Source organism: Colletotrichum tamarilloi (genome assembly GCF_030869305.1).
Source record: "Colletotrichum tamarilloi strain Tom-12 chromosome Unknown Scaffold_10.1, whole genome shotgun sequence".
Taxonomy (NCBI): Eukaryota; Fungi; Ascomycota; class Sordariomycetes; order Glomerellales; family Glomerellaceae; genus Colletotrichum; species Colletotrichum tamarilloi.
Window position 1 is genome coordinate 401,080 of NW_026849393.1, and position 14,327 is coordinate 415,406.

The 14,327-nt window shown below is 54.0% G+C and overlaps 6 protein-coding genes across 6 annotated transcripts; 4 read left to right on the forward strand and 2 right to left on the reverse strand.

Moving 5' to 3' along the window:
- Positions 1-337: 337 nt before the first annotated feature.
- On the forward strand, positions 338-2,127 carry CTAM01_04286 (PUL domain-containing protein; the record flags this gene model as incomplete). Its single annotated transcript, XM_060520316.1, has 2 exons — positions 338-610; positions 658-2,127. The coding sequence occupies 2 exons, from the start codon at positions 338-340 to the stop codon at positions 2,125-2,127; spliced, it is 1,743 nt and encodes a 580-aa protein (XP_060384961.1).
- Positions 2,128-2,711: 584 nt separating this feature from the next.
- CTAM01_04287 (kinesin motor domain-containing protein) lies at positions 2,712-4,511 on the forward strand (the record flags this gene model as incomplete). Its single annotated transcript, XM_060520317.1, has 2 exons — positions 2,712-2,832; positions 2,899-4,511. The coding sequence occupies 2 exons, from the start codon at positions 2,712-2,714 to the stop codon at positions 4,509-4,511; spliced, it is 1,734 nt and encodes a 577-aa protein (XP_060384962.1).
- A 2,193-nt stretch (positions 4,512-6,704) lies between these two features.
- CTAM01_04288 (uncharacterized protein) lies at positions 6,705-7,115 on the forward strand (the record flags this gene model as incomplete). The annotated part of the gene is made up of 1 exon (XM_060520318.1): positions 6,705-7,115. One exon carries the CDS (start codon positions 6,705-6,707, stop codon positions 7,113-7,115), a length of 411 nt encoding a protein of 136 aa, XP_060384963.1.
- A 1,427-nt stretch (positions 7,116-8,542) lies between these two features.
- Positions 8,543-9,512, forward strand: CTAM01_04289 (eukaryotic initiation factor 4E; the record flags this gene model as incomplete). Its single annotated transcript, XM_060520319.1, has 3 exons — positions 8,543-8,721; positions 8,845-9,152; positions 9,232-9,512. The coding sequence occupies 3 exons, from the start codon at positions 8,543-8,545 to the stop codon at positions 9,510-9,512; spliced, it is 768 nt and encodes a 255-aa protein (XP_060384964.1).
- A 747-nt stretch (positions 9,513-10,259) lies between these two features.
- Positions 10,260-11,446, reverse strand: CTAM01_04290 (calmodulin; the record flags this gene model as incomplete). Its single annotated transcript, XM_060520320.1, has 3 exons — positions 10,260-10,837; positions 10,954-11,084; positions 11,304-11,446. 3 exons carry the CDS (start codon positions 11,444-11,446, stop codon positions 10,260-10,262), a joined length of 852 nt encoding a protein of 283 aa, XP_060384965.1.
- A 960-nt stretch (positions 11,447-12,406) lies between these two features.
- Positions 12,407-14,250, reverse strand: CTAM01_04291 (hydroxyacylglutathione hydrolase; the record flags this gene model as incomplete). Its single annotated transcript, XM_060520321.1, has 10 exons — positions 12,407-12,493; positions 12,590-12,616; positions 12,719-12,853; positions 12,948-13,039; positions 13,258-13,474; positions 13,546-13,579; positions 13,666-13,737; positions 13,842-13,929; positions 14,056-14,098; positions 14,188-14,250. 10 exons carry the CDS (start codon positions 14,248-14,250, stop codon positions 12,407-12,409), a joined length of 858 nt encoding a protein of 285 aa, XP_060384966.1.
- Between the last annotated feature and the right edge of the window lie 77 nt (positions 14,251-14,327).

Here is a 14,327-nt window from a genome sequence, read left to right on the forward strand (position 1 = left end):
CTTATCGATTAGTCGGCACCTACCTAGGTACCTTACCTTAGATTCCAAGCCACGTGTGGCGCTGCCTCCATCGGATCTGACACTGTGACCGGACCCTGGAAGCTTCTCGTGCAATAACTATTACGACTACGTCTTGTTGCCTCCGGCGTAATGATAGATATGAGCATCCTCCAGAGAGAAAATTAAGAAATCCAAGATCAAACTCTCTTCCGTACACAGCTTCAATCTTACCTTCCATCAGTCAACAAAGATACAACCTTCCCACTTTTCGACTGAACTGCATTACTTCCCAGTAAAGAAGCCAGATCCCGGACTAGACCGAGCGAAGCCTCTCAGGATGGACGTGCATCTCTTAACGTACGACCTATCCCGCGGGCTTGCACGGCAAATGTCCCAGGGCATGCTTGGATTTCACCTCGATGCGATCTATCACACATCCATCCAACTCAACGGACGCGAGTACGTCTACGATGGTGGCATCGTTGACATCACTCCGGGTACATCTCATCTGGGCCAGCCTATGGAGCGTATCTTCCTTGGAAAGACAGAACTACCCATGGAGGTCATTGAAGAGTTCCTAGACTCATTAAGGCCAATTTTTACAGCCGAGGTGGGCTCAACATATGTTTGAATTAACAAAGGCTAACGTTTCACCAGGCCTACGATCTCTGGAGACACAACTGCAACAACTTCTCAGACTCATTTTCTCAGTTCCTGCTTGGGAAAGGCATCCCAGAACATATCATCAAGATGCCAGATGCCGTACTCAGCTCTCCAATGGGCAGGATGCTCATGCCTCAACTCAACCAAGTCATAAACTCCAACAGACAAAATGGTTCAATCCTTGGTATCCAGAACAACTCAACTCCTCCAGGATACGGATCCGCACCACAACCCACAAAACCCCAATCAAACATCAGGATTGTGAGTAGCTCACAGGAGCTAGATGCAGCCCTTGAATCTGCGAGAAAGTCTTGCGCTGTGGTTCTCTTCACCTCCGCTACATGCCCACCTTGCAGGGCCATCTCACCCATATTTGACGAGGTATCCGCAGAGGCAGGTAGCAAAGCGATGTTCATCAAAGTAGACGTGGCCCAATTGACGCCGCTTCCCGGAAAGGACTATCCTCGAGCACCTCCGACATTCATCACCTATTTGCATGGAGAAAAGGAGAATGAGTGGGCAGGCGCTGATCCTGCTGCTCTTCGGGGGAACGTCCAGCTCCTGCTACAGATGGCTTGGCCTCGGCACCCTCATGAGTCCCTCAAACTACCCAGCTTTTCCAACCCGAACGCAAAGCCGGTATTGTTCTCAAAAGTACCGCCACTGGCCAAACTTCTGGGCAAGATGGGTTCGGCAGCAGACGAGTCAGCCGTGCAGGCAACCAAGCAGTTCATTGAGGCCCGCGATAAGCAGGGCGCCGCGGCCGCAGTCCTCCCGAACCTAGGCGAATTCTCGGGATTCTTGCAAAAATCAGTGCAGACGTTACCTGTTGAGATTCTCTTCACCATCGTCGACTTGTTTAGATGTGCGCTCGTCGATGCAAGGTTCAGCGGCTACTTTGCTGAGGAAAAGGGGCACACGACCGTTTTGGCAATCCTTAGACTCGTCAACTCACACAGCGACTGCCCGTACGCTTTGCGTTTGGTTACACTGCAAATGGCGTGCAACTTCTTTTCTACGCCTCTCTTCCCGGAGGAAATTCTACGAAACGAGACGTTGAGAGCACCCGTTATCCAATTAATATCTTCCAGTTTCCTAGACGACAGCCACAACAATGTTCGTGTTTCCGCTTCGTCCCTCATGTTCAATTTGGCGCTTTTCAGCAACAAAGTCAGGCGTGAGAAGCCTGGAGACGTGTTGCCAGACGGCGACGCGGTAGAGCTGGCTGCATCGGTGTTAGAAGCCATTGGACAAGAGGAGTCTTCGCCAGAGGCACTGCAGGGTATGCTTCTTGCACTGGGTAACTTGGTCTACTGCACACCAAGTGACAGTGAGGTATCGGATTTGCTGAGGGCGATGGATGCGGAGGACACGATTTTGGCCAAGAAGAAGCAATTTCCAGATGAGAAGATCATCGTAGAGGTGGGCTCAGAGCTTCTGGGCAAGGGGCTTAGACGGCCGTAACTTGGTTTGCGTCGGTAACAGTTATAGAATACACTAGACTGCGTGGCGTTTGGTACAGGTTGGGCGTTGACACCGTCAAAGAGGTGCCGAGTGTACACTAGACTTTTGTTTGCAGGGCGATTTGTTTACACGAATGGAGCACGACTGTCTGTCATCTGATTCTTCCACAACACACCGGCACCGACGCCTTTTTGCGCATCTCTGTGAATAAGCGGCCCTTCCTCCGTCTAGCAAAGACCAAAAAAATCATCACTTACCCAATTGAATCTGAATCCCTTTTCCCTCATTTCATTTGCCAACAAAAAGCAAATCGACGACACTTTCCAAGAACGTACTTGCAACACCCCTGCGTTCCTACCCCAGGCGAACAACACACCGCATAGCTAGTGTGGCGTCACTGCCCCGGCAACTCGGCCCCACCAGTTTTCCTCCCAATTGGGCAACCGAGTAAACAAGCCCGACCGCCTCGAGTTGGGATGTGGGCTTCGCAAAGGCAACGATACCACGCAATTTTTGAAGAATTGAAGCAGACCCTTTGTGGATTGTCTCTCGATCATCGACTGCTACCGCCAGCGGTTTATGAGATGCCGGCTCTCTACTCGTCTGCTTCAACCCCGTCTCTGCGGTCGCACGATGGACCGGTCAGAATGGACGGGGGAGGCAATGTTCGTGTCGTTGTCCGAGTGCGGGCGTTTCTGCCCAGAGGTATGTCGAAGGCTTCCTAGAACGACGTAGAAGAAAAAGAAGAAGGAGCCTGATGAAAGAAACCAGAAATCGAGCGTGGTGCCGAGTGCCTAGTGGAGATGGACCCCATCACCCAGCAAACGACGCTTCTCGTGCCCAACGACAGCGACCCTGCGAACGCGAAAGCAAAGACGAGAAAGGTTATCGAAGAAAAGAATTTTACATTCGACAATTCTTTCTGGAGTCATGATCTCAGCGACAAGTATTATGCCCACCAGGAAGACGTCTACAACAGTCTGGGCGAGGAATTCCTTGACCACAACTTTGAGGGCTATCACACATGCATCTTCGCCTACGGTCAAACAGGTTCCGGAAAGAGTTATACGATGATGGGAACACCAGACCAGCCGGGCTTGATTCCTCGAACGTGCGAGGATCTCTTCGAGCGAATCGAATCTGCGCAAAACGAGACGCCCAACATTTCCTACAACGTCAGGGTGTCATACTTTGAGGTCTACAATGAGCACGTCCGGGACCTGCTTGTCCCGGTTGTGGCTAACCAGCCGCCGTACTATCTCAAAATCAGGGAGTCGCCAACGGAAGGACCGTACGTCAAGGATCTGACCGAGGTTCCTGTCCGCAATCTCAATGAGATTTTGCGATACATGACGATGGGAGACAGGTCGAGAACCGTGGCCAGCACCAGAATGAACGACACGAGTAGTCGCAGTCACGCGGTATTCACAATCATGCTCAAGCAGATCCACCATGACATGGAAACGGACGAGACGACGGAGAGAAGTTCGCGTATCCGCCTGGTCGATCTGGCTGGCAGCGAACGTGCCAAGGCGACCGAGGCAACAGGCCAGCGGCTTCGCGAAGGCAGCAACATCAACAAGTCGCTGACGACCCTTGGCCGAGTGATAGGAGCGCTCGCCGATGCCAAGGCGGGTTCGAGAAAGCGTAGCAAAGACGTCGTGCCGTACCGAGACTCAATTCTCACGTGGCTGTTGAAGGATTCGCTGGGAGGCAACAGTAAAACGGCAATGATTGCTTGCATCGCGCCGTCGGATTACGAGGAGACTCTGTCGACGCTTCGCTACGCAGATCAAGCCAAGCGCATCCGCACGCGCGCGGTTGTCAACCAAGACCAGATCTCGTCAGCGGAGCGCGATGCCCAAATCGCAGCTATGGCGGACGAGATCCGAGCCCTTCAGCTGTCAGTGTCGGAATCGCGCCGGCGGGAGAAGGATACCAAGGACCAGGAGGAAAAGCTCGAAGAGTACCAGAACCACGTGGCTACGATGCAGCGCATGATGGAGGAGCGCAGTCTCGTCGCCGAGGGCAAAATTCGTAGCCTGCAGACAGAGAACGAGGCCTTGCGGCTGCATCTCAAGCTCGCGCTCGAGAGTCTCAAGAACCCGATCCCGGCCGTCACGATCAAGCCGCCGGAGGCCGAGGAAGTGGAGGACGAGGCTCAGAGGGCCAAGTCGGCGGGTCTCGAGGACGCCGAGTCATTGTACGACGACTCGGACGACACGGCGTACGACTCGGACGTTATGGAGGATAATGCCAGCGACATGCAGGAGTACATGCGCAGTCTGCTGAGCGATCTGGGCATGTTCCGAAGGAAGATTGGAGACGACAAAGAACGCTGGGTCGGCGAGGCGCCATCTGCAGGAAGCAAGATGAACTTCTAAAGTTATATGTGTAGGGGGGTTTGATGAATGAGTTGCGGGCGACAGAGCTCGGCTATTGATTGTTACGAAGCGCCAAGACGACAATGGTAAGCATGGTGTTTGGGGAGTCCTTCTTGTTCTTCGGGGTTTACTTTGTTTAGGAGAGAGACAGAGAGACAGAATCCATAGTCTGCAGTCAACACATAGTACATGGCACATGAAGACTCTCGTACTGGGTTGAGACCAGTGATGATAACGCAGTGTGGATAAATGGCTGTTTCCTCTGTCGGGACACGTCACGATTGAAACTCGCAGGAACACGATCCGGCCTGTCAGATCTCATGGAAAGTGGGCGGGTGTTCTTTGCTTGTTCCCATTGATCTCAAACAGGGGATCCGTTCTGGCGGTGCTTCACAAGTCAAGGTGCATGGAGCAAGGCGCGGGAGGGCCGTCGGGGGCCGCTACGCGCCGCTTGCGCCATCTCTAGAAATACACAGTCAACTGTCCCATTGAGAGTACTGCAAATTGGGAATACGCCGATCGTCGAGAGCCGAAGAGGGATGTCGTTGTTGGGGTTAGACAGGGTTTGTGGTTGGCATGGATGAAGCATCCGGAAGAGACGACGGCGAAGCAAGCCAGCGAACTACATTGTCAGGGGGAGGAGTTTCGAGACAGCGGTTTAGTTCTTTCGACGGCGGGCAACGTGCTCCGGAAGCCGTTGGCCGTCGAAACTTTGACGTGCGTCTATGTCCGTGTTGAGTGTCAAACTTGCCAGCCCTAGGAATCCAATGTCCGACGGGAGTTTTGAGAGTTGGATGGACATCGAGGTAAACGGCTTTCGTTTGGGTGTGCCAATTCAAGAGGCTCTCGCAATCGCAAACTTGATAATGCGCTCTATTTGTTGTGAAGATTGGCTTTGCGCCTCCTCTTTTTTCGATTTCCATATCTGGACTATTGAACTGAGTATTGGATGAAGCTTGATGTTTATTCCCTAAGTATAGTTCGGGTGCAAACGCCGTTTGGGTTTTTAGTTTTCTTCTCCGGCGAGGCTGCCCGAAGCAGCTTGCGATCAGTTGGTTTGCCTTACAATGTTTTGATCGTCACGGAAGATCGTGAGGAGTTAGTTTGCTAGTCAACTCGTGGTCTGTATATGGCGGCGGCTCATCGTCGTGTGGCCCTGTTTGCCGTGCTTTCCGCGGGGATGCATTCGTAGGAGCCAACACGTCTCGGATATTCAACGTCGCAGCTTTTTGCGATATACCGTCCTCGAGATCCATCTTAAGTTTTCTTCCTTTTTGACTTTAAGGGGTTCGTTCCTGTCTGATATGCGAGTGATTTCTAGAGGATTGCCAAAAGGGCGAAGAGCGCGAGAAAAAGGTTGAGTGAACGGGCTGTTAGTTGAGCCAGGCGTCGAACCCGACTCTCGAGCTTTGAAGTGTGCGAGTGGTTAGAGAGCGTGCATTAGTGTGACTATGACGAAGTTTTCCGAGAGTCAATTGATCTTGTAGGTGCATCTCCTTCTCCGCTCCGTTTGATAATGTTGAGCAGCTCAGACGTTGGATGGGATGTTAAGGGTCATAGCTGGACACATGTTGACTGAGGTATCCAGAAGAATGTGCCTTCTTCCACGGTAGACATATTCAGGCTTGCAGTCAGTTTACAATATGCTCTGGACCATTATTGGCAGGCAACTGCTTATCGAGGTAGGCAAGGCACCTGGCCTCGCTCGGATCAGCTCCTCTTCGACAAGTTGGAAACTCGAGGGGAGGTTGCGTAAGTTGCGGTTTCCAACGACATCTGCGCGTGAGGCACCTTGCAATCCCATGGCGGCACACGCCTCGTTCCTGGTCCCTGTTCCTGGAAGCTGGAAAACCCCCCTGCCAGGCGGCGACCCTGCTCATTTACACCACCCTCAGAAACCGCCGAACCGAAAAGAACAGCTGTATTTGTATGGTATTACGGAGTAACGTGGGTAATAACCTTCCTTCTCGAACGTGAGCCTGAACATCCGGTCTTTGCTCCCCTTGTCCACCCTCGTCGCCGCGACTTATCACTGGCCGCGCCGGCGGCTGGATGTTTCAGGGCGGTAAGATGTTCCCACCAAAGTTCTAAGTACCATCTCCCGGATTCCTTCTTCGCTTCCTGTGGATCGACTACTGTGATACCGTCCCAGCCGTTGATGAACTCATCGGCTCTGGGTTTGCCAAGTTGCCAATGCCAGTCGGTTCCAGCGTCTCCAGACATCACAGTCAGATCGGGACGGACGGCCGTGACGGCTGCCGCGGAATGTCACCTTGGGTCCGTACCTACCTAGGTACACGGCAGGCTACGGCAGGACCGCAGGAGGATGCCGTTGCCGTTTCGCTTGCGTGCCTCATGTGTGCAGCGGCAGGTTCCTTCCACCACCACCACATGGGCAGCAGGAGCAGAAGCAGGAGCAGGAATCGCGTCCGAGACGTCCTCATTCGCCTGTACCTTGCAGAGTACCTAAGGTACATGTGCATCTGTACGTACCCGTGCAGCCAGGAAATACTGGACATTGTACACTCGGACGGTTCGTGTATCGTCCCGTCTCCTTTTCCCCTTTCCCCCGTCGAGATTCTGACGACTCTTTTGAGAAGTTGAGTCTGGAGCCTGCTCACTTCTCACTTGTTCTCTCGGGGCTCATATGCCATTGCCCACAGGACCAAGGTGCCCTGTCCTGCTGCGCTTCAGACCTCAGATCTAAGCCCCGGAGTGACCATTGACCGGATTTCGAAGCTCCCTGCCCACTCTACCTTATCCAGACAGATCTCCTAGACTCCCGCCCTCTACTTATCCCGCCCATAGCAAAGATGCCCTGCTCTTTGGGACCGCCTGGAGTGTCGTCTTGTGTTGCCGCCCTAGGTTTCTGATGCCCCCTGTGGTGTAGGTACCTCGCAGAATGTATCCGCCCTCCATGCTCTGAAGCACAAGAAAGAGGAGCACCATCGAGGTATCTTGAGTGTCGCCGTGACGAGAGATGGGATGAAATGAGATGGACAGCTTCTTGCTTAATACCCCTACCTCGCCGCGGACTCGTCCTCGGGTCTCTTCCTTCCCTTTCTCTCTACCGCCTCTCCCTCGGTCGTCGTCCTGTTGCATCTTTACGATTCTTTGTCACCAACTCCCTGAATACAACCGTCGAGTCATTCAGAGTTGCAAGGAACCCGATCCCCAGCTGCTGTCATCAGTCGTCACGCCTTGTTCTGTCTAACAGGTATCTTCTGGTCCACTTGTGTCCCTCTGTCGGGTCCCTGGCACTAGGTAACTGACACTTGAGAGGAACACCACCGGGCGCCAAAGCAAGCTGCAAGACAAGGGCATCTGTTCCTGACAATCAAATCTCCCCTCCCCGCGCCATCTCGCTGTCTGATCTGCCAATACGGATACTCCTTACAGACTACGGATACGTACGAACAGGCTGTATCTGTACTCCCCCAGACAAGTCCAAGAAACCCACCAAACCGGTCCTTTCATTGGCGATTTCCAAACAAGCCCAAGCCTCCCGTCTCTCTCCACGTCTTCTCCTACCGGGCCAACAACCACGTTACCACACACACAAGCCAAGTCAGCAACCAGCACACAGCAACTATACAGTAAAGGACGCCGGCCCTCAGGCACTTAAGCGTGCCCCGTCCCCCGACCCGTCAACGGCCTGCCCACTTCTGCCCCTCGTTGCTACATTAGGCACCGCCGCACTCCACTCAGCCAACCAACGACCAGCGACTCAAAAAAGCAAGGGCATCTCATTCTGGCAGCGTGTAACTTGTCACTGTGTCCCGTCCGTCGTCCCTCTTAAGGTACCTCTCTCGGTCACGCCTACCCGACCCCCGATCCCCGACCAGGTCCAGCGGGCAAGCGACGCAACATACGACCTCAACTTCACCTTCGACCGGACACTTGCCTTGCGACTCAACACTCGACACCCTTTTCCGTCTTCTTGCTGCTGCGACTTCACCTGCTGTTGCCCTTCCTGTGCATTTTCATCTCGATACCCCCTTTCCACCGCCCTCCCAACCACTTCACACGCCATGGCCGCCAGACCTGCCCTCTTCACCCGTGGCCTGTCGGGGCTTTCCCAGAGCACAACCGACCCCAACTCGCCCAGTGTCAGCTCCCCGGCCGACCAGCGTGACGATGCAAAGCGCAACTTCCTCAAGGCCATGCGCCCTCTGCCCACACAACATTACTGGAATGTCTACTTTGACAAGTGAGTGCTCCTCTCGAAATTACCACAGTGTCTGTCCTCAGGCGCCTGTCCCAGATCTTGCGCAACCCCACCCCCACCACCCCTGAAGCTTTCAAGACTAACGCCCAATACTCATTACTCCAGACAAGCAAAGGACCAGCAAAAGTCGGGCAACGATGAGGAGTACAAGGTGCAGCTTGAACAGCTTGGTTCGCAGATAGAATCCGTCCAGGACTTTTGGAAGTACAACAACAACACACCCGTCGATCAGATCAAGATGCGCGAGTCCATATACCTCTTCAAGCAGGGCTTCAAGCCCATCTGGGAGGACCGCCGCAACATCAACGGCGGCGCCTGGACCTTCCGTGTGCCCAAGAACATTGGTCCCGATGTGTGGACTCGCGTTCAGCTTCTTGCCATTGGCGAGAAGCTGCAGAGCGTACTAGACGACAGTATGTCGCCCTCTCTTCCGTGTCTTCTTGCATCTCCTTCACCACAAGCGCAACTAAGCTAACCCTTGACTACCTCCAGACGACCAGATTTGCGGTGTTGGTCTGTCCGTCCGCTTCAACTCCCACCTCATCTCCATCTGGCACCGCGACGGCTCCAAGCAGAAATCCGTCGATGCTATCCTGGAATGCGTACTCGAAGAGCTCCCCGCCGAGCTGCGCCCCAAGGCCGATAACTACTTCTACAAGCGTCACCAGGACCATGCCGGCTTCAAGGCACCTCCCGAGCTCCAAGTCGTTATCGACTCACAAAAGGCGGCCGCTGACAAGGCCAAGGCTGCAGCCGGAGGTGTGCCGGCTTAGAAGGCCGGCCGCGTCCCTCCGCACTCTGCCCCCTTTTAGGGCCTTGCTGGGGTCTGAGAGGGTCTTTGCTGCGGCTCCGAGGCCCAGCAGCGTGGCCTCTGCATGAATCCCCCTCCTGAGCCCTTTCTCTTCTCTGCACAAAAGGCAACCCCCATCCAGTGACAGACACAGCGGTGAGGAGGAACCTCACTTGGTCTTAATCTCACCAAATATACGGGAATGGGAATTTATATGTGTTTTGTTTTGTTGGGCAAATCAGGTTAAGTCCGTACTCAATCTCAGGCCACGGTAATTGGCAACGCACCAACACACAAGGAACAAGGCCGGAATAAGCATATGTCATGGGCGTTTTCTTGTTGTCTCTTTGATTAGCATGGAAATACAAACTCTCGGGGGCGATGAAGATATCACACCCCACGGGTGCCATATGGGCTGCACCGAGATCAGATAGAATCATCATTACCACCGGTACTTACCAAAGTGTTCCAGGGACTGCAGCATATTGCAGTTACTCGTGTGGATTGTGAACCTTGAAGCCGTGGGATTGAAGTTCGAACCATGATAATAGAAGTAGCCCGTAGATGCTATAAGCGCGCCCTAAAACAATGAAAGAAGGAAAATGCAATCGCCGTGCCTCCCAAACGCCAGCACAATGGGGTATAATGCAGGACCAAACCCGCCACATAGACCACGAAGCCTCTCAACGTCCAACCCAGCCAGTGAGGTAGATCGCACGCGCGCGCGCAATCATCGCCAAACCCCAGCCCGCCGCATAACCTCCTCAAACTCGTCCCTCCTCACTCCCTTGCCTACGCCCGCGCCGCCGTTGGCTTCGAGGATCATATCCCGCAGCACCTCGTCCTTGACGTCCTCCCTAAGCACGGCAGCAACCCTCTTGAGGTCCGCAATCGTTATGACATCCCGTGGGCCAGCAGAACCCGACGCCGAAGAACCTCCGCCAGCCCCGGCCCCCGTGAAAAGCCCAAACGCCTCCTCCACCTCCCTCCTCCTCGCCTCCCCTCCGCCCCGTTCTTCCCTCTGATGATACTTCAACGCACACACGGCGAAGAACGGCTCGTAGGCGACGAAGCCTTCGCCCTCGGGGTCCAAGATCTCGACGAACTCGGCCTGCTCGTCGCGGGAGGAGGGCGGGATGCCGAGGGCGACGAGGCAGGAGCGGACGTCTGATGTGGGGATGACGCCTTCTTTGGAGTAGCCTTTGAGGGGTTCGGCAAACAGGGAAAAGGCTTCGCGGATCTCGCGCTCTTCGTGGGCGGAGATGTTGTGTTCTTTTGCGAGTTTGGAGGCGCGGGGGCGGGGGACGTCTGTTGTTGAGGAGGAGGGTTTTTGGGTTGGCGGTTTGCGTTTTGCGGGCTTTGGAATTGGCGTGTTAGTTTTGGGTGGGTTGAGGATTGCGAAGAGGGTGGTGGTGGTGGCTTACCATTTTGGAAATCTTGGATGGAGTTGAGATGCTGATTCGGTGTTTTGGAGGAGTTTTGTTGGCTGCGGGAGAGGTGGTGGGATTTGGAAAACGTGGTCGTCGCAAGCACGAGCGAGGCAGGTGCTTGAGAGCTGGAGGTCAATGACGATGGTTGCGCCGGGAAAGAGCGCCGGGGACGCGTTAATGGGTTGTGGAGCCACGCGTGTTCGAATACAGTGCACTGACCATGTGCGCGAAGTTTCGCTCGCACGATTAGCCCGCCCCGCCGTTGCAAAAAAAATTCAACATAAAACCTTCCGCAAACTACGGTTCCTCTCCTTTCTCAACCATCACAACCTCACGACACTCACTCACTGTGAGGAGCGTCGACTACCTCAACCATGAGACCTCCCACACCAGCTCTAGCGCCTTGCGATTGAACAGAGAGACCGACGATAAGCAGGCCGTTCACCGGATCCTGCGCGCGCACTTCGCTCTCTGCTTCACTTCCCATTGCCGATCACATGGACCATTTTCACCAAAAACCTCGAGACCTAGGCAACGTGGTCGAAGAGAACAGTAGTTTACGGATCTATCAAAACCGCCTCCACACTCTGCCATAGGTCAAAGCTGCCTAGAGGAAGTGTGCCTCATACTCAAAGCTCCACGGCCTCCGCGCCGGACCTGCGCCCAGCAAATCTGGGATCCTGCATTCATACCAAACTCCAAAATGGATCACACCACACGGCTATTCATGCCCTCTTCCTACGCGGCGCTTCCAAGTCGGGGAGTTTCCAGCTGCAACATGCCATTGCCACACCCGCAAGGCATCACAACCCGCCAAACATGGCACCCTCTTCGTGGTTTCCTTTCCTCGTCCCCAGCGGGACTAGACAAAGAACCACCGTCTTCAAAACATTGAGACGAACTTGGAAAGAAAACCAAAAACATGATATGACACAGCTTCTAAAAAATGCTAGAGCTTGCCGCTTTCTTACCCAGAGCGAGCACGTGTGGACAGTGAAGCAAGATTAAACAAACGGGGGCGCGTCGCAGGACGTACCGCCCCTTCCCCGGCTCACACTCTCGCTTCAATCACTTGTGGTTGTCGCGTTTAGGACCTGTGGGAGACATGCTCGTGACGCGATGATGTAGTTTTGATGACTTTGATGTTCACCGTCTGAGAAGTAGTGATAGACGTGGCTGCTGTGCTTTTGATTTCGCGGTCGAGAGACTGCTCTCGCATACTGCCTACTTCAAACTCTTGCAATATGTCCTATGGTCTAAACTTGCCGGCCCCCATTTGAGCAATCTCATCATGTTAGATCTTGGAATCAGGAGGTGGACTATTCATCCGTCAGATTTGCTCATGGCATTACTACCGGCCCAAGTGCCACGTCCCATAGCAGGCCGACGCCGTCGGAGAAGAATACCATACGACGAAACGGGAGGGGGATGGAAACCTGCCACTTACTCACTTGAAGTTATTCTTCATCTCACGCAACTTGTTCATGACGGAAACGGGCTCGCTCTCCCCCGTCACCCTCTGAATCTCGGGGTCCTATTTCGTGACAAATATCACCATCAGCCTCTGTGTCTCTCCAAGGCGAGAGTGCCCGCGAGGCTCCACGGGGGCAAAGGGCCTGTAAAAACTCACCTCGACGCGCATAAAGACGTTGTGTTTCTGTGTTTTCAAGCAGTCGTTAGCTCATCTTCCCCAACCTTACTCTCGTACTTCCACGTTGTTGCGAAAGGGGGGGGGGGGGGGACACTAGGAATAACATACCTTCTCATCCCCAATCGTAAACTTGCCCTGCGTCTCCTTGTTGTTCTCCGCGAACGCCTGCAGCTTCTGGATCGCCTCGTTCTGCAGCACCGACGCGGCGAACTTGACGTTGGATTTGGTGTATTCGTGGCCGGGCTTTGTTTGTGCTCTGTCAGCAATGATGCCCCCCCTTGTTCCAAGCTTCATCCTGTTCCTGGATCAAGTTTGATGAGAAGTGCAAGAAACTCACAAACACGACCGTGTCGTCGGGAAGCGCGGCCAGCGTCTTGTTCAGCGCGCTGTGCATCTCCTCCGCGTTACCCTCGAAGAACTTGCCGCAACCTGTCGGAAAGTAAAGAAGGATAGTCAGCAAAAGAATCTCTAGCAGCTACGCCCCTTCTTCCCCCAACAGGGAACCTCTCCTTCTCAAAGGCATCTTCTCCCTCGTGATGGTGATGATTATCGAGAGACAAACCCCGCCCCGCATTGTCACCGTCCAAGGGACGAAAAGGAGGCGATGGGTTGGTGGGGAAAAAATCGGGCAAACGATGGGAACCCACCGCTGATGAAGAGCGTATCGCCCGTAAACACAACCTTCTGGTCCCCGTCCTGCATGAACCAGCAGATGCTGTCCTGCGTGTGGCACGGCGTGTGCAGCGCCTTGACGGCGATGCCCTCGCCAATCTTGAACGACTCGCCGTGGCCCGGCGTCCGCGTCACGCCCTCGCAGTCCTTGCCGCCGATGATGGGGAGCTTATTCAGGCCCAGCTCGCCTTGCTGTTTTTCTGTGTGTGAGTCCGGGCGAGACGGGGGAAAAAAAAAGGGGGGGGGGGGGATCCAAGACGTACCAGCTTTTTGTTTCCGCCTGCGTGGTCCCAGTGGCTGTCAGAGATGTCAGATACGCGCACAATGTCTCGAGGGGATTCCCCGCGTCGTTTGTGAATTTTTCTTAAGGACGAGAGTCTCACTGGTGCGTGTTGACGATGGCTGTGAGGTTGATCTCGCCGCTCTTGATAGCATTTTGCAACACGGGAGTCACTCTAGAGATGGTTGTCAGCTTAAGCTCGATACACGACGCAACCGCAGTCCAAGATGCCCTTCCTCTTTCCCTCAGATTCATGAGTAATGGGGGAGAAACACTTACTCGGACGGGTTGGCCGGGTCAATGATGACGGCATCATTGGTCTTGTCGTCCTTGACCAGGTAGGCGTAGTTGTTACTACTGCCCACCCCTGAAAACAAGTTAAAATCTCATGCCAGTATGATGGAAACATATACTCCATCTGCTGCCTCTCACTCCCGTTCTCTCGTGTTTAATAACGAAAAGGGCATCAAGAAGCTTGCGGGAGGTGACGTACACATGGGAATCGACTGGATATGCATAGCGTTGGCGAATGTGAGCTATGGACCTTGTATAAGCTTCCCAATCTCTCACAGATAGCTAATCAACCTAGAACTGAATGGGCAAACACTAGAGGAAAAAAACTCACTGCAGCTGTAACGGTGGCGAGTTTTTGTCTCAGTAGTGGTCTCCTTGCGATGAGGGTATTCATGAAAGGCAATTGTGCAGTGTAGTGAGAGCTGTTTCTTCTGCAGTCAGTTGGGGGATCAGAGCTGTGAGCTGTTGCGT